The 24,229-nt window shown below is 39.4% G+C and overlaps 1 protein-coding gene across 4 annotated transcripts in view; it reads left to right on the forward strand.

Annotated features, from left to right (window-relative positions):
- The window catches only part of sema3d (sema domain, immunoglobulin domain (Ig), short basic domain, secreted, (semaphorin) 3D), a 49,560-nt gene that overhangs the window by 13,965 nt on the left and 11,366 nt on the right, over positions 1–24,229 (forward strand). For 3 of the 4 annotated variants that reach the window (XM_036585323.1, XM_036585326.1, XM_036585325.1), the window contains exons 3-15: positions 7,088–7,248; positions 11,865–11,927; positions 12,170–12,289; positions 12,867–12,966; positions 14,291–14,419; positions 17,257–17,399; positions 20,345–20,459; positions 21,641–21,710; positions 22,169–22,313; positions 22,631–22,853; positions 23,056–23,144; positions 23,235–23,276; positions 24,030–24,187. In XM_036585323.1, coding sequence (XP_036441216.1) covers positions 7,088–7,248; positions 11,865–11,927; positions 12,170–12,289; positions 12,867–12,966; positions 14,291–14,419; positions 17,257–17,399; positions 20,345–20,459; positions 21,641–21,710; positions 22,169–22,313; positions 22,631–22,853; positions 23,056–23,144; positions 23,235–23,276; positions 24,030–24,187 — 1,558 coding nt within the window. The remainder of the gene's footprint in view (positions 1–7,087; positions 7,249–11,864; positions 11,928–12,169; positions 12,290–12,866; positions 12,967–14,290; positions 14,420–17,256; positions 17,400–20,344; positions 20,460–21,640; positions 21,711–22,168; positions 22,314–22,630; positions 22,854–23,055; positions 23,145–23,234; positions 23,277–24,029; positions 24,188–24,229) is intronic. The other variant, XM_036585324.1, reaches the window with a different exon arrangement.

Below are 24,229 nucleotides of genomic sequence, written 5' to 3' on the forward strand. Positions count from 1 at the left end.
GCAGGGCAGCATCAAAGAGATGCCACATGTTGATGTGGTTTAAGGGTTTGGATTTGAATTCATGGTCTCTCATTACACCTGGCTATGTTTCAACCTCTGCCTGACCACACTTAGTTATTTGTAACATGCTAAAGTGCAGCTGACACTGTAAACTGCTCAAAACTACATTTAATTTAAGTACATACTCAGTGCATTAGTCAGCAGTACACTGAGTATGTTATAATTTTAGAATAAGTTTTACATTTATAGTTGATCTAAAAATAATACACAGCTGTTTGTGTTTGATCTGTCTACAGCTGTAACTGGATTATATTAGTCATCAAGCGCTAGTGTTAGCTCATAGTGATTATTAAAGCAGCCCTACATGTCTTAGTGACAATTAGTGTTTTTTTTTTTTTTATACACACACATACGTACACCCGCACACTCTCAAGCACACAAGCACCCTCAGTGTGGATAATGGGACTAAAGGGGAGCCAGATAAACATGAGTGACGCTACTGAATAAATATCTATGAGGCGTAAAGGAAACATTAGTGAACAAATAATGACTCTTTGCACTCATTTATTTGAAAACAGTGACACATGTTGGACATGGATAGTTAAGCCTAAGAGAGCGCTATGTATGTTAGTATGTAGAGTGTGAGTGGTATGTATTTATGGTCCATTTAAGCCAAACTTGTGCCTCTGCACTGGATGAGCATCTTATCTTCATGGCGATCACAGCGATGGCAATGACAAAGTGGCAAATCTGTTAATCACGCCTTTTGTCCACCCCAAAAAGAAGTGATTAAAGTCTTGTTGTTTATTTCTTTTTCTCAGTGTTCCTTTCATTCTGTCCGGTGTTCAGTCTCTGCTGTGGCTTTAGGAGTTAAGCAAACGTGCGGCGTGTTTGTTTTATGCCACTGAGGGAAATAAAACTTAGAGCTCCCCAAAAACTCTCGCTGACCGTGCTCCAGCAGGCCAGCCCTACTCAAAATAGAGCCTCGTTTACATCAACAACTTCAGGCCAATGAAAATATGACCGACTGCTGGGAATGCACCATTTATTTTGAGCTTTTTTGGCATTCAGAAAATATGGGTGTATAAGTACATTGTAAGTATATGCTGTCAAAACCCTGTATTTCACCCTGGGTATGAGAGAGAGAACACGTTGTTAGGGCAAGAGACAGTGCAAGGAAACACATTGCTTGTTTTAGAAACACTGAATTGCATTTAATTAGTAAGTGTGAAATAGGTCAGTGGGTCATTGAAATAATGGGATCTTGCTGAAATTGTTAAAGAGGTGGACTGCTTCCCTTCTTTAATTTCCTTCTTTAAAAGATCAGGTCTCACATAACATAAAAGATTATGTAATGTAAAATGTCCTCTGTCTGAGATGTCTGCAAGCCTCAACATAAGTTGCAACCAGATGACTGAAACCAATGAGAAATGAGATGCATTTGTCATATTTGGCATTAGCTTGGAGTCACTTAGAGGTAAAAGCTCTGTTTTTTAATAAACGTGATATTTTAAGCCCGCATCACAGGGGTCCTTTAAAGCCTGTTGTGAATGAACACCTGGGCTAATTCAGCAGAAGATGCTCACCACATCCTTTAAGCTCCTGTCAACTGATGCTGTATATCTAAGCGAAAAGCTGTGTTATTCTGTCCATGTTTGGTCCTTTTGGTGAAGTCGGGGGGGCCGCAGCGAAATCATCCCAGATCCATCATCTCTGAGTCAGTGAACTCTTCAAAAACATCAGCACCTTTTCTGTGTCAGTGCACACCTCAAAAACAGAGACCCCTTTTCTCTTGAAGAATGTAGCTCTGAATGGAACACATCAGATCCACTGAACTTCACACCTAAAGGCTAGTCAAGCATGGGATCGCTCATGTATGCATGCATGTGCTGGGAAAAAGAAGAGAAAGAACATTTGGGTTGCACTGACTGAATCAAACATCACATTTCACCCCACTGTCAGTACTCTGAGAATACGGATCAATCACAGTGAAGCATTTTGTTGCCCTTATAATGTAATTATTTCAGTGAAGGTCAGCATTTCTACTCAGGGGGTTTGATGTTAAGGATTGTTTTGTGAGTAGGATATATGTAGCGGCATTTGACAGAAAGGGCTGGGAGGGTCTGCAAGCCTCATGGGAAATGAAGAATGTATACACATAGATTTATAGATTTCTACGCAATATAGCTTGCTCACACATACGCATATACAAGAGAAAATGATTTGAAAAATATTATTGCTGTCCAAAAAAACAAAACATATTTTTCCACTTTTTACTTTTATTTTTCTACATCATTTGAACACAGCAACTGTTCTTTAGACTGTGTCTAAATTTCATGATAAATGCATCAATAAAAATGCTCCAACATTACTTGGAATAAGATCACTTTGCATTAACTTGCATTAAAAGTTAAGAAAGTTTCTGCCTTTTCGTGTAAAGTTGGAAATCTGGAGATAGATATTTAACTTTTTTGGACAGTGCTGATTTTCTAGACTGAAACAGTTGGCTTGTTTCAGCAGAAGAACATTGGTTGGTGATGTATCATCATTTTTCAGTGAGCAACCATTTGGTGGTTGATGTGGATCATCATTATTTACTGCTGAGTTTATTAGGCAAAAATTTACTTTGTTCCACTCCCTTATATTAGACTTTTAACTGGAGATAAAATGCTGACTTGCAATCCCTGTGAATTACAGTAAGTAATATTTTCCTCTTGCTCTCTCTGACATTAGCTCTAAAGTAATGCTATGTTTGCTTTTAACAGCACTTGCTGCAAAAAAAATGTCTTGGACAGTGAAAACATCTTTTCATCATTTCTCATTATGAGATTGTTTTAAGAATGGAATAAGATCATTCCATTTATTTAGATATTTTGTAGATATTGTCTTATTCTACTGACAGATAAATTAGCTTGTTTCAAAAAAAGAATATATGCCAATAATATAAGACAGGTTCACTAGTTAAAATAACTAAGGTAAAAAAGGTAAAAATGCCTATAAATAGTTAACAACTTTAGAATATTCTTACAACAATCTCAAAATAATTGATTAGATTTAATAGAATTCCACTTAACAAGATATCATTTTTTTGCAGTGCTGAGATTCTGAACTTGGACACTTAGGCTGTGCTCCTACAGAAAGCAAAATATTGGAGTTGAACATTATGGCTTGTAATGTGAAAATAGCCTTGTATTACATTGTCTGTGAACTGAGAACTAGCCAACAACCTAGATCCCTTTACATCTGATACAAAATTTATAAATAAAAATGTGACAGTATCAAAGTAAGTTTCAGAATAACTATATAAAGCATTTTTTTATATTTTGATAAACCTATTTTTGTCCATTTACACAGGGTGAGCAAATTCTAAGAGTTAACTGGTCTGCACAAGTGTCTGTGAGCTGCTTGGCCTATATCAGGCTAAGATTTGTGAAAGAAAGTTGGAATTCCCTCATGCTCACACTAAAGCTGATGAGAGAGCAAGGCTTGGTGGCAGCTAAGAAAACACTCGCTAACCACTTACTTGCACTCTAACAATCTCCCCCGAAAACACAATGTTCTGAGTAGCGATCCATGTAATGTTGCTTACGCAACTGTGGCATAAGACTTAGCGTCAAGGACTCAGCATGCTACACTGTCTCTCATAAACAAACAGAGGGATTAGCTTCAGTACTAGGTCTAATCAGGGTCTGTTGAGTGGGAGTTAGGGGTTGAGTCTCCTGAGAGTTAGCCACAGATAGGGTGTTGCGGGAATCTTTCAGCAGAGCTCAGACTTGACACTGTTTGTAGAGTAGATTAGCGAAAGCTAGGCTGAGGTTAGCAGAATGGAGGTGTAGTATGCTTTTTTCAGAGGGTGTCTTTGTATAAATATTGATTGTGGGTAACCTACCCAAGACCCTCACACCTCAGGAATAATGGTTGTGTCAATCCACTGCACATTTAGACAGCATATACCTGGACTTTTTTGTCTCATAACACTTACAGACATGACCGCATATGCTATGGATGTTTAAACAGGATGTAGGCCTGCTGTATACCTACGCTAAACCCAGAATGAAGGAAAAAACGGGTGCGAGGTACAAAGTCGGAGAAGTTGAGAGTACTTTAATTTTACTGTACTATTCAAATGTTAATGTATTCATGCATTTTTAATTACATTGTTTGGTATATAATAAATAAGACTTACATTTGATTCAGTCTGAAGTTCTGGTTTCATGTCACGTAGTAACAAAAACTCCATACTTTTGTCATCACCAAGGATGCACAGTATTAGGCCCAATCTCATTTCTTATTTTTACCCCTACCCCTAGTTTTTGAGTGTCACCTTGCCCCTTGGAACTGAGTTTCTTCAGTGATACGAAGTTAAAGTCAGTTATTCGCCAGCTTCTTGTTTGTATTTTCCTGTTCCACCTTAAATGGAGCAGCAGTGACATTCTGGCACTTAAGGCATCAGAACTGCTGGACTATTGTTGGAACAGGAAATTAGCTAGCTACTGAGACATTAGCATACCATTAGTGATTTTTTATGCTTGTTATGAAGAAGAGGACCATAATACATTGAAATGTCACTAAACTAAGACAATACATTGGTTATTGTAATTTTTAATAGTCAAAATACTCAGTTTCTTTAGTCACTTGTGCAGCCATCTTGCCGATTTTTCTTTTTTCTCATAACACTCTGTTTGGAGTGTGCCTCTGAAAAACCTTTGTGTGAAGGCCCATATAGCCGTAATACTTCGCCCGACCCCTCTATCTCAACAAAAATCAGGACACCCTACCCCTAGGCACGAACACGCAGAACAGAAGGCTAAGGGCTAAGTGGTAGGAATTTCTGCAGTTAAAGCATAAATGATAATGTAAATGTTATGAATTGATATGATGTTTTGTTCTTAATGTGATCAGGGACATGAACTAACAAAGTTAAAGAGTTAAATTTAGATTTCACTTTGAAACATAGAGAAGACAACAGATGGGAAAATCAGGAACAGAAAAACACTGAGTGAAAGGAATGTAGGCCATGAAAATTAACAACAGAAAGTAAGTGCAAATGAATGCATTTTGTTAAAAGAGCGTTTTGGTCCCAGAATTCCAAGTTCAGAGGGAGAAATTCCAAAAGCAAGAGGTGGAGTGATTTCATGGTATCTGTCCAAGCCTGTAGAGACAGTGTGCTGAAACTGAGCATACCAAACAGATCCAAAAGCATGAATTATTTAGACGGCTCTGTATATATATGGGGAAGATATGCTCATGTTTAAGTGTGCAGTAATCAATAGCATGCTGTTGTTTTCCTTAAAAAAATTGCTTTGGTATTTGAATCTGAGTTGCATGTGCTGTGTGAATGTGAATGTGATAATATTTTGGCCCCTCTCCCTCTGTCAATACTGTTTGGTTTTGCTGCTAAGTTATGATCATAAACAGCTATAATTTAATGTGTCTTTCACCCTCAGGGAGTGACAAAGCTGGAACATGAGGCATGTGCAATGTAAATGGCCAGTCAGGCTGATGTCTAGTAGTGCTGAACGATAGACAGACACATTAGAATCCAGTGAATAGCTAGGCTCTGATCTCATAGATTTGGTTTGCATGTGTTATTTAGGCGGGGTGAGGGCTAGAGGAAGGCAGCTCATGCACTTAAGAAGTTTAACAGAAAGAGAGGAGGGACATTTTTATCTGAGTGGAATCTGAGCCCTAGGATGACAGATCTACCCAGATATTATGGCACATTGTACAGAATAAAATGTGCTAAAGTGCTGTTTCCTTACCTCAAGAAAATGAATGTCAAAGCTCTGCTATCAGGGCAAGATGATAGACTCAGGCTCATCTAGTTCACTATAATGAGACTGATACACACTCACACCTGCACTTGTTTCCGGTATTATATATTTTGTAAGTATGTGGTGCATAGAGACAATCACAGTGTGCTCACATGTAGAAGAATGTGTAAAGAGTGTGTGCGTCTGTGTGTGTGTGTGTGTGTGTGTGTGTGTATGTGTGTGTGTGTGTGTGTGTGTGTGTGTGTGTGTACAAAAGGAGTAGTGAGGATGAAGAAAAAGACCCTGGCATACAATAGGAATATATCATACACTGATGCTTTACTGTTTTTATGTGTTTATCCTGTCTGTTCACTTAAAGTAGGAAAACTACAACAAAGAATAGATATTCCAACAAGATAATGTGAGACACCACACAGTTTATAAAGTGAAATTCGTGCACGATTTAAAACCAATTGAAATCTTGGGAAATGTGTGGAGAAGGAAAATACAGCCTCTGTGGATGGCCTGTGGACAGCAGTGAAGAATGTGTGGAAGCAGTTCATTAAATCATTTTTAAAACTTTAGGAAAGTATGTCAAAACAGTGGGAGGTTGTCTTCAATGCTAGAGAACCTACAAGACTAGAGGATCTGTGTGCTTCCTTCTATTTTTGGTGTGTCTTTGACAGAGAAAAAAAGATCAGTTCTTTTTGGCAGTAAAGTGTTTATCAGCAGTTTGTAGTTCTTCTAGTTTTGGAGACAACCTCATGCTTCTTTGTCGTACTGTCCTAAAGTTGTTTTGGAAACACTTTATGTAGGGCAGTGGTGATAAGGCTAAATGGCATCTATATAAGCTCCTCATGACAACCGACATAAACATACATAAGCATTTATAAAGGCTTATTGCAATAATTGGTCCATCATGGTTGGATTTTTCTTAAGAAACTTCTCAGTGTAGCCTCCAAGATCTCAGTGGGTTTTGAATCATGCATGAATTTCACTTAATGAACTGAGTGGCATCGTACATTTTCTTGTTGAAACATAAACTTTTAAACGTTTGTTGTGGTTTTCCTCTTTTATGTGAGCAGACAGGATGATCTACAACAAATCAAGTTTTTTAAGAACACATTTTTTTCAATTCATTTTTATTGTATTTGGTTAGGCAGTATGGATTTTTGAAGTGTTCCAGGAGCGACTATGAGAGTCAATAGGTGTACAGGTATCCATGTGAATGCTAAACCTTGTCTGATTGCTTGCTTGTCTAGTGTAGTGCAGTGTGAGCTGGGCTAGTCTGTTTGGTCTGTTCGGTGTTGCTAATGGCTTTCTCTCTTTTGCAGAGTTGCTTCACTCTGGCAGTGTGGTGCCATTTGTGGGATCCAGTGATGGAATGCAGTTTGAGACATTCCTGTTGGATGAGGAGAGGAGCAGACTCCTTCTGGGGGCCAAAGATCACATCTACCTACTGGACCCAGACAACATCAACAAGCATCCTAGAAAGGTGCGTACACACACACACCCACACACACGCAGACATTTACCCAAACACACACTCACACAGACGCTCACCCAGACGCTCACAGAAACGCCTGCACACCTGCAGACATGCAGAATCAGGTCAATTTGAGAAGCATTTCAGTAACTTTAGCTATGCGTGTTCTGGAGCTAAACGTGAGGAATTTGTTCCATGGAATCATCCAGAAAAACACACAGTGTCTTTCACGTTGCACGGGAGGGCACTCTGTCTGTCAAACAGTATGTTGCAACAACAGAACATGGCATGTTGTTACATTAGACACAATCGTGATTAATTACAGTTTTAAACAACACATGTAGTTGTTTAGTGAGCTGTGATGTTATGTCTGTTTTCTCAGATTAGGACTGTGTTAGATTCAAGCACATTATTTTTCATTCTTCTCCTTGGTGATTCTTTATGTGTATGTCCATCTGGCAGCGTGTTATTGTGTATATAGTGTTGTAGCACTGCGATTTTAACAGGGTGTATCACACAGCAAAGCAAATGAAATGAAAATGGATCAAAAACAAGGTCACAGTGTCACAAATGCTGAGCACTACTCTTCCACAGCAGCTTTGTTGTTCAGCCAGTGTTTATCTTCTCACCCTAACTCAAGGACATAAATTTGGGTTAAATATTTGGAATGAGGTGGTGATTTGAATATTTCTATAGTGGCGCAATTAAGCCTGTCTTTCTTCATAACATGTGGAAATTGTTCTGGTTTTAATAGCAGTGTTGTAACGAATGTGGTTGCTGGCTAGTTTGCAAGTTTAATGATGTTCCTTCCCTTCGTTCTTAAAGTGTAACCTCATGTTTTGCCTCCTCTTGTGACTGATAAATAAGAACGTTAACAGACAGACTGACAGCTTGAGAGCCGAGTCAAAGTCCAACTATTATAACCATACAGAATTGTAGATCTTCCGAATCATGTTTTAAGATAACTAACAGAAATCCAGAAAATTATGCTAAAATATTGGCAATGATTAAAAGTATATTTTTATTGAAAGATTTTAATATGTTAAAGATGGCCCATCTCTTCACCTCAGTTACCTTGAAACCACATGGGCAATGCAAAGTAATAAAATGCAAAAAAAAGTGGTTGGGTGAAATATAAGTAAGCAAGTAAATAATAGTCTATAGTCTGTATTGCGTCACAATAAATTATTTTATAGTCAGTATTTGAAGTTAATTTTTTGGCTTTCTGCTACAGTCTAGTGAAGTGGTTGAATGGACTGGGGATTTAAGGAAGGCCTGAGCACACCAAGAACAAATTTACAAACTGCAGCCTATGCTAATCCTATGGAAATGCACAGAATGATGAGCGCGTGAGAGTGTTTAGCTCAGAAATGTCTGTGAGGATGAGGTAATGCTTTCTTATTGTGCATGTATGTCTGTGAGTGGATGTGCTTACGCATAATTTCCTCACGTCTGCAACAGAGTATAGGCAGCCATCTCCCATATTAAAACCAAAGGAACACAGCACACTTGTCACATCTCGATATTCCCACGGCATCGCTCTATAGAGCCTTTCAGTTCCTCTGAATCCCACTGACCCTACTTCTATCACTCCTGCCAATCACTGTCACCATGGCGACATGGGATACTACTGCTACAATAGCTGTATGACAGTTACAACATAGCAGTGAACATGCGTCAGGCCCATCTCTTGCTCATGTTCATAGGTCTCACACACACACACAGGCTACCATTCACACACTTAAAACAAAAGTTATTGTGTATGTTGCAAGCTTTTCTTTATAAAATTGGATGTAAAACATACTATATCAAACTGCACTGAGCTGATGAAGGGAAACTTTTTAAAAGCTTGTTCAGTCAGTCATGACACACATACATTTGCATGAACTCACATGAACTCACAAATAGACACAGTCTGAAAAAAACATCCAAACCACAGCACTGCTGTATGTACAGAGGGCGTAAAGAGAGTGTCATATTTCAGGCTATATTTACAGAAAAAGTTTTGGCCAGAATAGATAATTATAAAGGACTCTTAGAAATGCTTCCTCACACATAATACTACTTTCCTACAGTCTATATTTCCTCCATGCTCTGCATCAACACAGGCGCATAAGACAGAAAAATGTGCTCCACCCTGACCTATCTAAATAACCAGATGCAGCTGCGTTGACTAACAACAGCTGGCAGTGCAAACAACTCCCTACCCTGTTTCTTAGATCTCTCAAAGCACACGCTAGTGTTTGTACCGGAATGTGTGAGGTAGGTGCATATTAGGGGCTCACCAATATGAACATTTGGTGTCTGTTACTCTACCCCTCTATTTTCACACCTGGACCTCCTTTTTTTTACTTTTGTTTCTGGAATCAAAAGCTTTGACAATAGTCTCTCTTTTTTAAAGAATTACCAGTTCAATACTTGTTCATTCATGGCTTTTATTTCTGCATTTCTTTCTTCTTCATAAAACCTTTTGCTTTCCCTTCCTCTCTAAAGCTTGTTGGGTGGGCAAATGTGAGTTGTTGGGTGGGCAAGTGAGAGTATATTCAAGGTAAAGTATTGTTCATAAATAAACTATGTATGTATCTCATCAATTTTCTGTAACCTTTTTTATAACTTTTATTTATATATTTATTAAATTTAATTAACTGTCATAAGAAATGTTAAGTACAAAACTTGACAAATTTCTACTACTTGACAAAAGCTCCTGACCTTACTGGTGTTTTATTAATAAGATTTTGGCCAATGTTGATTAATCTATTGAAAGTTTTTATTGACCGATTTTATCAGCCAGCCCATATATATGAGTTGTGCCCTAGTGCATAATTGCCTTGTTATGTTTTTCATGCAGTGTAGGCTTGTGTGTGAGAAGGTACAGTTAATGCTCTTAACTGTGCGTGTCTCCAGTTCTTCAACACAATTGTGTGTGTGTCTGGCATCCTAGTGTGTGTGAGCATGTGTAGGAAACTGTAGGTGGTTAATGAGAGCTCTTGTTGGACTGTGTTACCATGCGCAGCTTTAAAGAGTGGCTGTGTAAAGTCGTCTCACGAGCGTGTGTGATTGAATGTAATCAGAGGGGTTTGTGGGATTGTGTGTTACATGTGGAGATGGCTCTTGGGGAGGTTAAGGTTAAAGGTCAACCCTGTACATGCTAAGCACTTAAGCCTTTTATAACACATGTGTGCACAGAAAGGGTGAACATGATACAGATCACTTTCTCTCTTAGGCTCACTCTCAGTGGAGAGCAGTGCTGGGTTGACATGATCTCCATTAACATTTTATTTCTTGTAAAGAATATAAAAAATACACCGTAAATACATTTAATACTTTGTGTTTTTCCTGTTTTGTTACTACCATAGTAAATCTTGGTATCTCTAAACTGGTAACTTTTCTAAGAGGAGAATGCCATATATATGAGTATATGCTAATTCTAAATTTGATGCCTGCAACACATTCCAGAAAAGTTGGGGAGTGTAAACATGTGCTGTGTTCTGATGAGTCCACCTTTTAAGTTGTTTTGGAAAAAATGGATGTTGTGTTCTCCAGGCCAAAGAGGAAAGGGACCATCCTGATTGTTACCAACATCCGTGAAGGCACCATTATTGGTAAAGGGCACATATGTGTCTTTGTAGAGACTGCAGGTGCTAGACTGGCCTGTTTGCAGTCCAGACCTGTCTCCCACTGAAATTGTATGGCACATAATGAAGCGCATTTTACAACAGCTGAGACCCCAGACTGTTGAGCAGTGTTATGTCAAGCAAGAAGGGGCAATATTACACTTTTTACAGCAATTGATGTCCTCAAATACTTCCCAAATGGTTAATGAATGTTGTAAAAAGGACACAGTGGTAAATACGCACCCTGTCCCAACTTCTTTGGAACATAATGCAGGCATCAAATTTATAATAAGTATATATGTACAAAAAAATAATAATAAAAAGTTAATTAGTTGACATTTTAAATATCTTATCTATATACTATTGAACACAGGTCAAGAAGAATTTACATTTTATTGCTGTCTGTTTTCATTTACATTTTTTCTACTGTCCCAACTTTTTTGGAATTTAATTTGTAACTAAGTATGTGAGTTTGTACGATTTCCTTGGTACCACAAATAAATTTCGGGAACCTGATATGCTAGGGAAGGTGGGAGGTGGTTTAGGGTGAGGTGTTTCCAGCAAGCACCAAATAAGTACTTTCCCATGCCCCCCATGTCTTTGATATATTTTGCTTGTTGAATTAAATGTATATTAATGTAACAAGATTTTACTATTTCTTTGGTACCGCCACTCATCTTGAGTACAGACAGGCAAGGGAAGGGGGGCAGGCAAGGTTGTTGGCTTTGCATAGGGGTTAAAGTGAGACTCAAACAGATATTATAATGTCTGATTGACAGCACCAACCAGACACTGGGCAGTGGAGCTCATAACCTGACTGTCCATTCCAAAAACCAGACACCTGGAAATCGTAGTTATGGGAAATATAGACAACAGTCGATTTTATTCACAGTCTTCAGGAAGTATGAAAAAGTATTTTGGCTGTTTGGCTTAAATAGTGCCAATAGTAAAGTTATGAGATTATGCTGTGTTTTATTAGTGTGTGTGTGTGTGTGTGTGTTTCTCTTTCAGCTGAGCTGGCCAGCTCCCAGAGACAGGGTGGATATGTGTGTTCTGGCTGGCAAAAACCCGCTTGTGAGTAACACCCAGACTATATTACTGTTATACAAATATTTCACCAAACTGACCGTCTTCCCTAACTCAGCTCTCTATTTCTCATTAAACTGCTTGTGAAGGAGAGTTTTACATAGTTTTACAATTATATGGCTGTGAGCAGTCCTTGCACAGACTCTATTTTTGGCCTTTTGTACTTTCACCCAATTACACACTCTCTCTCTCTCTCTCTCTCTCTCTCTCTTTCTTCCTCTCTCTCTCAGACTGAATGTGCCAATTTTGTTCGGGTTCTGCACAACTATAACCGTACTCATATCTACGCATGTGGCACTGGAGCCTTCCACCCCACCTGTGCGTTCCTGGAGGTCAGGGGCCACAAAGAGGTGAGAGATCAGATTATAGATTATTGATGCATACTGCTCATTCAGACATTCATGGTGTAAATGCTATAGTATTGTAGTATATAAATGCTGAGTTTTCTTCTGGTTGCAGTTTGTAGTAAGGGTGGGCGATATGGCAAAAGTACATTATCATGATACATATATTTACAAGCATTTGCAAAGAAAAGGAGCTGGTAAATGGCAAAAATATCATATTGTGATACATAAAGACATTTTCACTAGTAGTGCCACATGTTCAACCTGCCATCAAACATCTGGGCACAAGGACAATTTTTCACAAACAATCAAACAGGACTAATTATGCTCTCTTTGTAATGAATCATGCAGTTGGACAGTGTTCTTTATGTACTGACGATATCCATGATGTACTCAGAAAAGCATATTGCCCTTTTCTAACTCAAACAGTTCTTCAGTGTTTTACAAGTGCTGATGACACCATGCTCAGAAAACCATATTGTGACATACTGTATCACTTTAATGATAACAAACTGACATATTATGTGAAGTTGTACTACAGCCTTTCCTGGGTGTAAACTTTGCTTTGTGTGTATTATGTGAGTTAAAGGATGGCTGGCTTCACCTGATCAGCAGCAGTATGGAGTCCGGCAGGCTAAAATGCCCTTTTGACCCCCACCAGCCTTTTGCTTCAGTACTGACTGGTGAGTTTTGTACTGTTTTACTGTCTTTCTGTCTCATTCACAGCAAAATTCATTACAGTCATTTATCATAATGCAGGTCTTCTTCACCTTCAGCTTAGATACAATGTTTGCATTCCTGTAACTTCAGCTCAAAACATACAGGTCTGTTTTTCCACCACCAGCAGTCAAAGTAAAGGGTTTACAGATACTGTAAAAGCTGAATAGCCTCACTGTAGCCTTTAAAGGAAGATTCAACTGAGGGAATAGGACTTTAAAACTTTACTGGAGAGCAGAGAGGTCAAAGCTAGCAAGGAGGTGCAAACCATCACACCCCTAAACCCCCCGCCCTCTTCTTTAAAGATGTATAACAAAACATGCCTACACACACGCAGGGATGGGTGGATAGGAGGCGGAGATTCAACAGCAAAAGAAGATCAGAGTGACACAGAAAGGCAGAAAAAGACAGGGCAGAGAGAAAGAGAGAGAGAGGGAGGAAAATAAACACATGTATATTAGTGGTTGTGCACATAATGGCTGCTATATATGTTTAATTTATGTCTGTGAACCTCCCTTCAAATCTCACCCCATGACTCTACCCAGCAAATATCCATTAGTCCATTTTCTCGATGAACTGCTCATCTCCAAACCATACAAAGCTCCCATCAGCTTGAACCCACAACCCTGCATGAGCCTTCATGCAGATATCATTCACTGAGATGGTGTATGTGTGTGTTTGTTATTCCCCGCAGTATGAGGACCATCTGAGTGATGTCCGATTGATGATTATTTTACTCTGAGCCGACATCTCTATGACGTTAGCTAACATTCTCAAAGTTCTACTGTGGTGGTTACTATGGAGACTGCTGAGACCGAGAGTAAATTGTTTATGCAGTCTTGAAAAGATCGCTCATCTCAGCTGGGGTCACATATCAAACAACAGAGAGAGAGAGAGAGAAACAGAGAGAGAGAGAGTAAGAGAGAGTGAGAGAGAGAGAGAAACAGAGAGAGAGAGTGAGGAAAGGGTGCACACAGAATTCTAAATTATTGTTTTCATATACCTATAAGAGGTCTTAGGTAGGGTCCTCAGGATTCTAGATTTTTGACTTCAGTGCCAATACCAAGTGTAGCATGCTTAATACCAAAATGATACTATGGCAAAAAATAAAAATCACGTCATTTTCTCAACACTGAATATTTATCACATTTAACACAGAAAACTATCCAGATTTTTACTGCTGAATTAACATGTTTGTCACTAAATAAAATTAGTAACATGAAGGGATTTTTCTGTCATGTCTTCCTGATATTCTGATCCTTTCTGAATCTGATGTGTGTCTGTTTACAGATCAGTATCTGTATGCTGGTACAGCATCTGATTTCCTGGGGAAGGATAGCACATTTAGCCGTTCTCTTGGTCCTCCTCCAGACCAGCACTACATCCGTACTGACATCTCAGAGGACTACTGGATCAACGGTTAGTGAACCCTATACAGACACATACAGTGCCACTACAGTGCTGCACTAACTCACACACAAACAAGAGCCCCACTGTATTTTACTAATCCATTTTACTGAGTTGCTAATAAAGGTGTACAGCAAAATAAACTCAATCAAAATGTTAAACCAAACATGAAGAATTATTGATGTTGCAGGTAAAGGAAATTACACACACACATACACACATACATTATCTCAAGCCACTTATCTTTCTGGGTTGCGGGGGGTGCTGGAGCCTATTCCAGCAGTCATTGGGCAGAAGGCAGGAAACACCCTGGACAGGGCACCAATCCATCACAGGCCAGACAGACAGACATATATATATTCACACACACACACCACACCTACATTATCTCAAGCCACTTATCTTTCTGGGTTGCGGGGGGTGCTGGAGCCTATTCCAGCGGTCATTGGGCAGAAGGCAGGAAACACCCTGGACAGGTCACCAATCCATTGCAAGGCAGGCAGACAGACATATATATTCACACACACAATCACACCTAGGGGAAATTTGCATCTCCAGTTCACCTGACAGCATGTCTTTGGACTGTGGGAGGAAACCGAAGCACCCAAAGGAAACCCACGCAGACATAGGGAGAACATGCAAACTCCACACAGAAAGGATGTTGGTCACCAGGCCAGGGAATTGAACCCAGGCCCTTCTTGATGTGAAGCGACAGCACTACTCACCACGCCTAAAGGAAATTACCACCTTCCAAACTATATAAACGATGAAAAAAAAAATAAATAGGCTTAATTCTGTTGTATTCATACGCATACCTGCATTAGTCAAGTTAAAAAATGCAGAATAGTCTGTTAGTGAATTAAGACTACATCAGTAAAATACCTTACCAGTCACCTTACAGACTCCACATAAAACACTCACTCAGCTGTGATCAGTTGTGATGATTCTGATTAATTCAAATTAAAAGCAGCACTTGAAAAATGCATTTCAAAGCAAACTGGATGACAAAGAAGAGGACTGATTATAGAGACTACCAATTGTGATGAATTACAAGCCTTAATAGCAAACTCTGGTCACTGTGTTATAAGATAAAAGTATGTGAGCAATATATCAAGTGCTCCACACATCTGGTCTGAAAGACAAGATGGCAAACAATAACTTTTTCTTAAAATGCCTCATCAAATCTTGCTCCTTTTTGCTAAAACATACTTTAAAGATAAACATTTCTTATATATATATATATATATATATATATATATATATATATATGTATTTATGTGTGAACATTTGAAAGGGGTTGGTGCATTCCCATAGCAAACTGACCTTTTCTGTGATGGTACAGTTTGTGGTCTTGAATAAAATTGTTTTAGTAATGTTAAATTCTGCAGCGTCATGGCAAGAATGCATCACGTGTGGGCGTTTTTATTCTCACCTGAAGTTGGTCAGTGCAGGAGGCTTTTTCCAGACTTCCACCCTGTCACTGAATACAAAGGTCTGCTTTATATACAGTAGAATAAGTGAATTACAACCAAATTGTCTCATTCATCAACGAAAAACCAGAGATCCAGCCCCACCTCCCATAAACAAACAGGCTTCAGAGAGAGAGAGAAAAACCAAAAACCACTGACAAATTAAGATTTCCATGGCAAGCACACAGACGCTGCAAAAGTGATGCCACACACTTTCTCACACTAACCTACTTCTGTACCAGCTCCACCCAAACCCAGCTCCTTTCTCACAGGCTTCTTCACAGTAAAAGATGTGTGTGCAGATGCATGGTTTACTCTTTATGTTTGATCAACCACTCTTCAGCCCATTGTACTTCCTTTCAGGCCTCATGTGATTTATATCATGGCATCCTCACTCTGCAGCTGAGCTGCATGTCACTCACAGCCTCAAAGCCAAGTGAGATACTTGTATGCTGTATTCCTTTGTGCTCTGCACTTAATGAGGAAATCAGTTAGAGGCTTAACATGAGTTATTAGGGGCAGTAAGTGCCTTGTAGTCATAAATAAATGTGTTAGGAAAACACAGCTCATGTGAGTCGGTGTCGTGCTGCATTAGCTATGATGGTTTTCGCTGTTTGAATTGGATTTGACTGTAATAATGATGATATTCACCACAAACCTGCCTTAGACCTATCCAACTGCTAACACAGCCTTTCCACATTCATCTCTTCTCCTCAGTGTAGCTGGCTTACAGTTACTGCTAGGTTCAGGTTAAAATACAAAGCCGCTCTGTGTCAAGAGTGTTTGTAGCTCTGTGTAACCCTTTAAGGCCGACACTCTTCTCTGTTAAGCGCATGACTTCTCAGTGATGTCATTGTTATTTGATAAGTGAAGAATGTGATCTAACAAAGTCAGAAATTCTAAGATTTTTATTTAGTTTGTCTTTAGAACATGCGTGAGTGGGAAAGTAAGTCACTCAACAGTCATTTATTGTTATTCTGGTTAAACAGTAATAAGTGTTTGGGAATCTGAAATGCACTCTGTATGAGCTTGCGCACTCACTCGGAAAAAACAGTGCATCCAGCAATACAGTCTCGTGGACCTGCGATGCATTTGGTAGTGCCTTTCTATTGATGGATGGTGTAGCAGGTGGCTGACAAACTGTGCAGCAGCACCTAGGCTACATTCAGTAATTGTAAATTTACAAAGTGCACCTCTGTAATACTTGACCAGTGAGTGCAGGTACCATGAAGACATACCAAATTATTTGGCAAGTCGGTGTACTTTACTTGAAGGTTTTAAGTTGTTCTGTTCTCTCTCTTGTCTCTGTGGATTTCATTTTAAGGACTTTGGCAGGGCAGTAAATAAGTTCTCACTGGTGTGTTTCTCATGTGTCCACAGAGGCCAAGTTTATAGCAGCCCATCCTATCGCGGACACCTTCAATCCCGATGATGACAAGATTTACTTTTTCTTCCGTGAGATGTCCCGAGACAGGAGCACCAGGGACAAAGGCGTGCTGTCCCGTGTAGCACGCGTCTGCAAGGTAAGGGCCCCTGTGAGAACGCCCACGCGGCCGTCCTTGCTCCACCCGATCACAAAAGTCCCGCTGTTTCTCTGATCTGTCCATTTTGCAGCACATCAGATGAGTTAGTTGTCCCCACTGGGAGGGCAGGCTTTCTGGTGCTTTCCACTTGATGTGATCTGTTGAAAGCGGGCCAGACCGCTCTTGTCAGGGAGGAAAATCAAACCAAAGGTCTGTCTGTGTAGTTGAGTCGGAGTCATTGTTCATGATGACAGTGGAGCTCCCTGTGTGCTGCGCTGTAATCGTGCTAACTAGACTCATTAATTCTGATAGGAGAGTGCTGAGCTGCTCTTTGTCCCTTTGCATGAGACAGACATATAAATAAGTTTATTGTCCATTTCTGCAAATTTGCCTTTGGCTTCATGATGGCTACATCACAACAGAAATGCACACTCACACACAAAAAAGGAAGACATAAAATAGCTTCACTTTCTGGTTATAAAGTGCACTGAATGTAGAAGTAGTGACAAATAATGGTCAATTAAATTAAGTATTAATTATATTCCATATTACAGCTTCTGCGAAGGCTGTTATTGTGATATGCAGCCTTAATACATCAAGAAATATCCTTGCGTCCTGAACACCCATTATAATACATTACATAAATGATACACTGTTCACTTGCAGTGGTCACTTACAGCTGTCTGAAGTGAATATATATATATAGAAGCTCATTTGCCATTGCCACTCCTAACAGTTTGTGTTACATTTCTTACATGCCTCTTAAGAGTTCCATTTTTAAATGTACTAATAAACAGATGTGTGGGGTGAGCAGACTGTGTACTTTACTTTGTGCTTCATCCTTCCCTGCTCCCTTTGCCTATGTGCTATAAAAATTCCGACCTCTATTGCAAAATTCTTGGTCTGAAGCACAGCAGCATTTACAGCTTTGAGAGTGAGCTGTAAAGCTAGCTGGGGCCAGATTCCTCTCTGGGTAACAGCACTCACTCTGGAGAGAGCATCTTTGAAGATTAAAGCGTTTAGAAAATGCTACTCCTAAACCTCCTTTGTGCTTCCCCTTTTTTCCTCTCTCTCAAGTGCATGTGTTATTCGGCATCCATAATGACCAAGAAAGGAATGGCCTTATGGACTGAAGTATTCAGGCATCAATTGAGGCATTTGATCAAACCCTTTTGAGGAATAACAAGGAAATTGACATGAGTGTCCTCTCTAAGTGACAGACTCTCTGCTATTGTCAACTGTCTACAACCTTTTAACCTGAGCCTGTGAAGTAATGAAAGAGAGTCATTATTCTTCTTATATGCAGCACACCCCTTGTTCCACACAGCTGCATCTGCACCACACCCTCATTGTCATCAGTCCTTCTTAGAGTTCTACAGATGAGTTTTTATAACAGGACCGTCACTATCAATTTTATTAGTAATTGAGAAATATACCCATCATTTTGATGATTAATTGAGCACTCGATTTTTTATTTTAAAACCACACAGTAGAAATGGCCTGAACAACAGCAAAAATTTCAAAATGCTGTGCATCTACACTTTGTCTATTTTGTCAGATCCAATTACCATATAGGTGCACTTTGTGGTTCTAAGATCACACACTGTAGTCCATCTGTTTCTCTGAATACCTTCTTAACCCCATTTTACCCTGTTCTTCAGTGGCCAGGACCCCTACAGGACATTCACAGAGCAAGTGTTATTTCAATGGTGGATCATTCTCTTTAGAGGATGTGGTGGTGGCATTAGTGTGTGTTGCGCTGGTATGAGTGGATCAGACACAGCAGTGCTGCTGGAGTTTTTAAACACTGTGTCCACTTATTATCCACTCTATTAAACACTCCTACCTTGTTGGTCCACCTTGTAGATGTAAAGTCAGACACAGTAGTTCATCTAGTTCATGTTGGTCATCCTCTAGTCTTTCATCAGTGGTCACAAGACGCTGCCCACGGGACGCTGTTGCCTGGATATTTTTGGTTGGTGGACTATTCTCAGTCCAGCAGCGACACTGTTAAAAAAAAAAAACTCCAGCAGCACTGCTGTGTCTGATCCACTTGTACCAGTGCAACACACACTAACACACCACCATGTCAGTGTCACAGCAGTGCTGAGAATGGCCCATCACCCAAATAATGGTGGTCTGTGGTGGTCCTTTTGGGGTCCTTACCTTTGAAGAACAGGGTAAAAGGGGGCTAACAAAGTATGCAGAGAAACAGATGAACTACAGTCTGTCATTGTAGAACTGAAAAGTGCACCTCTACAGTAAGTTGAGCTGATAAAAAGGACAATGATCGTAGAAACAAGGAGGTATACTTAATGAAGTGGCCGGTGTGTAAGGTCATTAAACACAAAACCTTAATGTGCCACTTTACTGCAAATTTTAGTGTACATTTTTATCTTAATTTGCTTTAGTTTAACAGTTCAACATGTTCAATTCAGCAAATAAACAATGGTTGTGCATTAAAATGTGCAGAAGTGACCTCTGTAGAAGATGCGTACATTTTTTCATTTAGAAAATCAATATTTCTAATTGTAAGAAAGACCTGCAGGATTTAAAATATGCATTATCATGTATTATCACCATGCAGGCCGCTAACTAATCATTGCCAAGAAGGTTCATTTGAATCCCTTTTTTTTTGAGTAATCATAACAGCCCTAGTATGGAACAGAAGAAATTAGATTCAGACAGCAAGTCCCTGTCTCTTTCTGCTCTCTGTTTAAAGGGTCTGTGTGTATTTGATGTTTGTTAGCCATCCTCCCTACTCTCTCTTAGTTAAATAAGCTGGGCTAATCAGAGACAGATGGAGCGCTTCACCTTGTAAATGGAAGTTTATTTATGAAGTCTATAAAATAAAAAGTAACAGTTTGTTAAAGCTGCTGGTTGAATGATGAGACAGATTTATGAAGCCTGGCCCATGCGCATGTGTTTATGTTTGTATGTTTCAGAATGATGTGGGAGGTTTGAGAAGTCTGACCAATAAGTGGACAACGTTCCTCAAGGCCCGCCTTGTGTGTTCCATTCCAGGAACAGATGGAGTGGATACACACTTTGATGAGCTCCGTAAGTTGGGGGATTTTACACACAGCCAGCTGCACACACCCAATCATGAAAAGATAGTTTGCGTATTAGTTCTGATTATTTCTTTTACAAATACAGTACTTTTTTATTTTTCCATTTGATTTTAAATAAATGATTAATTTCTTGTTTTTTAAACTCTATTGTTTTAATCATGTTTTAATTATCTTTTTAATTTTTCTTCTCCTTTATTTTACTTTTAAATTATAATTTGAATTATCTTTGTATTTTATCATTTCTAAAGCACTTTGAATGACCACAGTGTATGAAAAATGCTGTTTAAATAAACTTGTCTTGTCTTACCTACTGTGCAAAAGTCAGAGACCGGCCTCTTATTTATTCAATTTCCATTTCCAGTCAAAATGGCTATTGAGTACAAATTATTCTGTTTTGAACATTAAAAAACACAAATAAAAAAACAGATTTTTAAACAGACTCTGTCAAAATAAACACAATGAAAAATAACAGAATAAAACAGAATATTACACAGAAATCTCAACAACTAAAAATAAAATCAAATATTTTAGTATTTAGTGTGTCTACCCTTTGTCTGTATTACAGGGAGTTTTTTCAAAGAAATTTACAGGGACAAAAGTTCAGTCTTAGAAGTTGGTTGCATTTTCTGCTTCTTGTGAAGTAGAAGTCCCAATTACAAATTTAGACCCAGTCCGTAAAACCTTACTCCACATCTCATGTGTCTAGTTTCTGTGTGCTAATGCAAATTTTCTTCTTTTTTTATCTATTTCTTTTTCTCATTAATGTTTTTTTGACAGCTACACATCCTTTCAGACCCATAGCATTGAGTTGTCTTCTCACAGTGGAAGGATGGACAGAAACACCTGTGGATCTTTTCATGTCTAAAGCAAGAGTGGAGCTTGATTTTCTCCTGTCTCGCAAAAATGAATGCTTTAAGTACTGTTAATGTGATAGTGACAGTTTTGGTGGTCTGCCAGGTTTTCATGGATTTTTCCTGAGGCTTGAAAATGAATAACTTAATGACTGTTTTGACTGGAAAATAAATAAAATGGAAGATTTACTTTTGCACAGTATCTGTATTTTTTAGATGTGTTTATCCAGACTATGTTTTATACGTCCAGGTTTCATTATGTTTTTACTATTGCAAAACAGGCTGTCACATATACTTTGTGTGTGTTTGTACCTTACAGAGGACATCTTTCTGCTCCCCAGTAGAGATGAGAGGAATCCTAAAGTGTATGGAGTCTTCACTACTACCAGGTAATCTCTGTCTAGCATTTTTTATTTCTGTCAGTGCAACAGTGTTTGGACCTTTGCAGTTAGATAATTCAGATTTCATCCAAGAAAGCTGAGAATATAAACCTGTCCAGAGGTCTGGCTTCCCTTAGTGTTTACTGCCCTAAGAGTCTTATAGTGCCACGTGCTTAGTTTGTTATCATCACCCGAAAGCTGAATGTCCAAACACAGCTCATACACAGCTCTGATTCCATAACTGCAGTCCACCTTCATAGACCAGAGGCCTTCTGCTCTTGTTAAGTTTTTAAAATGTTGCCAAGTGTCACAGAGAGTGATAAAGCTAAAGAACATAGTTTTGTGCAAATGTAAATCAAAACGCTTTGTGAAATACACTGTGTATGTGGTAAAGTTTACAATGTGTCCCTTCTATGAAAGTTTACTATATATGTTATCATTGTTTCTGTGTGTTTGTGTTCCATCAGCTCCATTTTTAAGGGCTCAGCAGTGTGTGTGTACAACATGGAGAATATCCGTGCTGTGTTTAATGGCCCGTATGCTCATAAGGAGGGACCTGACCATCGCTGGGTGGAATATGAGGGAAGAATCCCTTACCCAAGACCAGGCACGGTCAGGACCACTTCATCTTTTTCCTTTTTTTACATTTTATATTTTCTTTATAGCTTTTGATTCTCTCTCTCTCTCTCTCTCTCTCTCATTATGTTTCTATCAAGCCTCTCCCTACCTATACCAATGAAAAACTCTTTCACCTGTACTTTTAAGTTTCACCACTAGAGGGAGTAATAACCTTATGATTAACTCGGTCTGAAACTGCTCTCTGAGGAAAAGCCCAATATCAGTACATTGTATGTACAAGTATGACTGTGTGTTTTCAGTATTACTCGCCTCTATTTCCATGTCTATATTATGTTTATATTCCCCAACAGTGTCCGAGTCGCACCTATGACCCACGTATAAAGACCACTAAAGACTTCCCTGATGATGTCATCAGCTTTATCCGTGTGCACCCACTCATGTACCACTCCGTGTACCCCATCACGGGCCGGCCTATCTTCACTCGGATCAACACAGAGTATCGGCTCACTCAGATCGTAGTGGACCGTGTCTCCGCTGAAGATGGCCAGTACGCTGTCATGTTCTTGGGTACAGGTGAGGTACAGTTATTTATGATTTTAACAGAATTTGTGTCACAATATTACATGAACGTATGGACAGTATACATCTCAAAGATGTGCTGATAGAATTTGACAAAAATGTGTATTAAAGCCCACCAGCAGGTGGCAGTGCAGTCAAATTTTCTGAGACAAGTGGACCACTAACTATGGTTTGGGTGCATGTGTGTGTTTCATAGATGTTGGTTCCATTCTGAAGGTGGTTAGCATCACCCAGGAAAACTGGGCTACAGAAGAGATTGTGTTGGAGGAATTACAGGTGTTCAAGGTGAAATAACTGAAGAAATAAATACGTAAATAAATACACACCTAAGACTATTGTTTAGCATTAACATTTCTATAACGTTTCTCATTTCAGAATCCCTCACCCATCCTTACTATGGAAATCTCATCTAAACAGGTATGAGCACTGTAGGATGCAGCACACACTGCATTCACCATCATTGCCAGTTCACCTTTCACATGTGATCTGATTTTGAGTCCTTTCAGTGTATGAATCCTTGGGATTGAAGCCTCTCCACTTGTTTGTCTCTCTGTTCCTCACTTTTTCCATCTCTCTCTCTCTCTTTCTGTCTCATACATACACACATTTCCCCTGCTCCTGTTTGTCTCATTATCTGATGAACTCCGTGGCTGGGTCAGGCCAAGGATAATCTTGCGCTTTCTCCTGGCCATCTCTCTGGCAATCGATCTCTCTCTCTGCAGTCAGAAAAGACTACAGGGTCACGCAAGCCGGACCTTTCCAAATTTCCAATCTGACTTTCATCTTTTCTGCCTTGACCCTGAGATCTTTTATAAACATTAATATTTCACTCTCTGCCCACTATTTTTCCTCCAGTCTAAAGCCCTTTGAACCGGTATATCTTCGGCAAATCATGTGCATTTACCACAATTCTACACTTAGAAGTCTGGCCGAGTAGGAACTAAGGCATGGGGTGAAAGGGAAAAAAGAGAAAGAGAAGCAACCATTTGCCTAGATGAAAGCATGCCTGGACTAATTACCGAGCAACAGACATAGAACAAATAAATCACACATACTGATGGCTCTTTCAGGAGGGTTTAAAAAAAGCACATCTGACAGTGTAAGCAGTTTTCCCAGCCATGCTGCTGCTTTTGTCCTGTTTGTGAGGGCGTGATGTACTTGTGTTTTCAGCAGCAGCTGTTTGTCGGAGGGGGGGATGGCCTTGCGCTGGTGGCCCTGCACAGGTGCCGCATTTACGGGCAGGGCTGCGCTGAGTGCTGCCTAGCCAGAGACCCGTACTGCGCCTGGGACGGCTCACACTGCTCCAGATACATACCGGCTTCCAAGAGGTAAACACAAACATGTTCATGGCATCTTGTGGTTAGTTATAA

The sequence above is a fragment of the Colossoma macropomum genome, unplaced genomic scaffold, assembly GCF_904425465.1.
Source record: "Colossoma macropomum unplaced genomic scaffold, Colossoma_macropomum, whole genome shotgun sequence".
Lineage (NCBI taxonomy): Eukaryota > Metazoa > Chordata > Actinopteri > Characiformes > Serrasalmidae > Colossoma > Colossoma macropomum.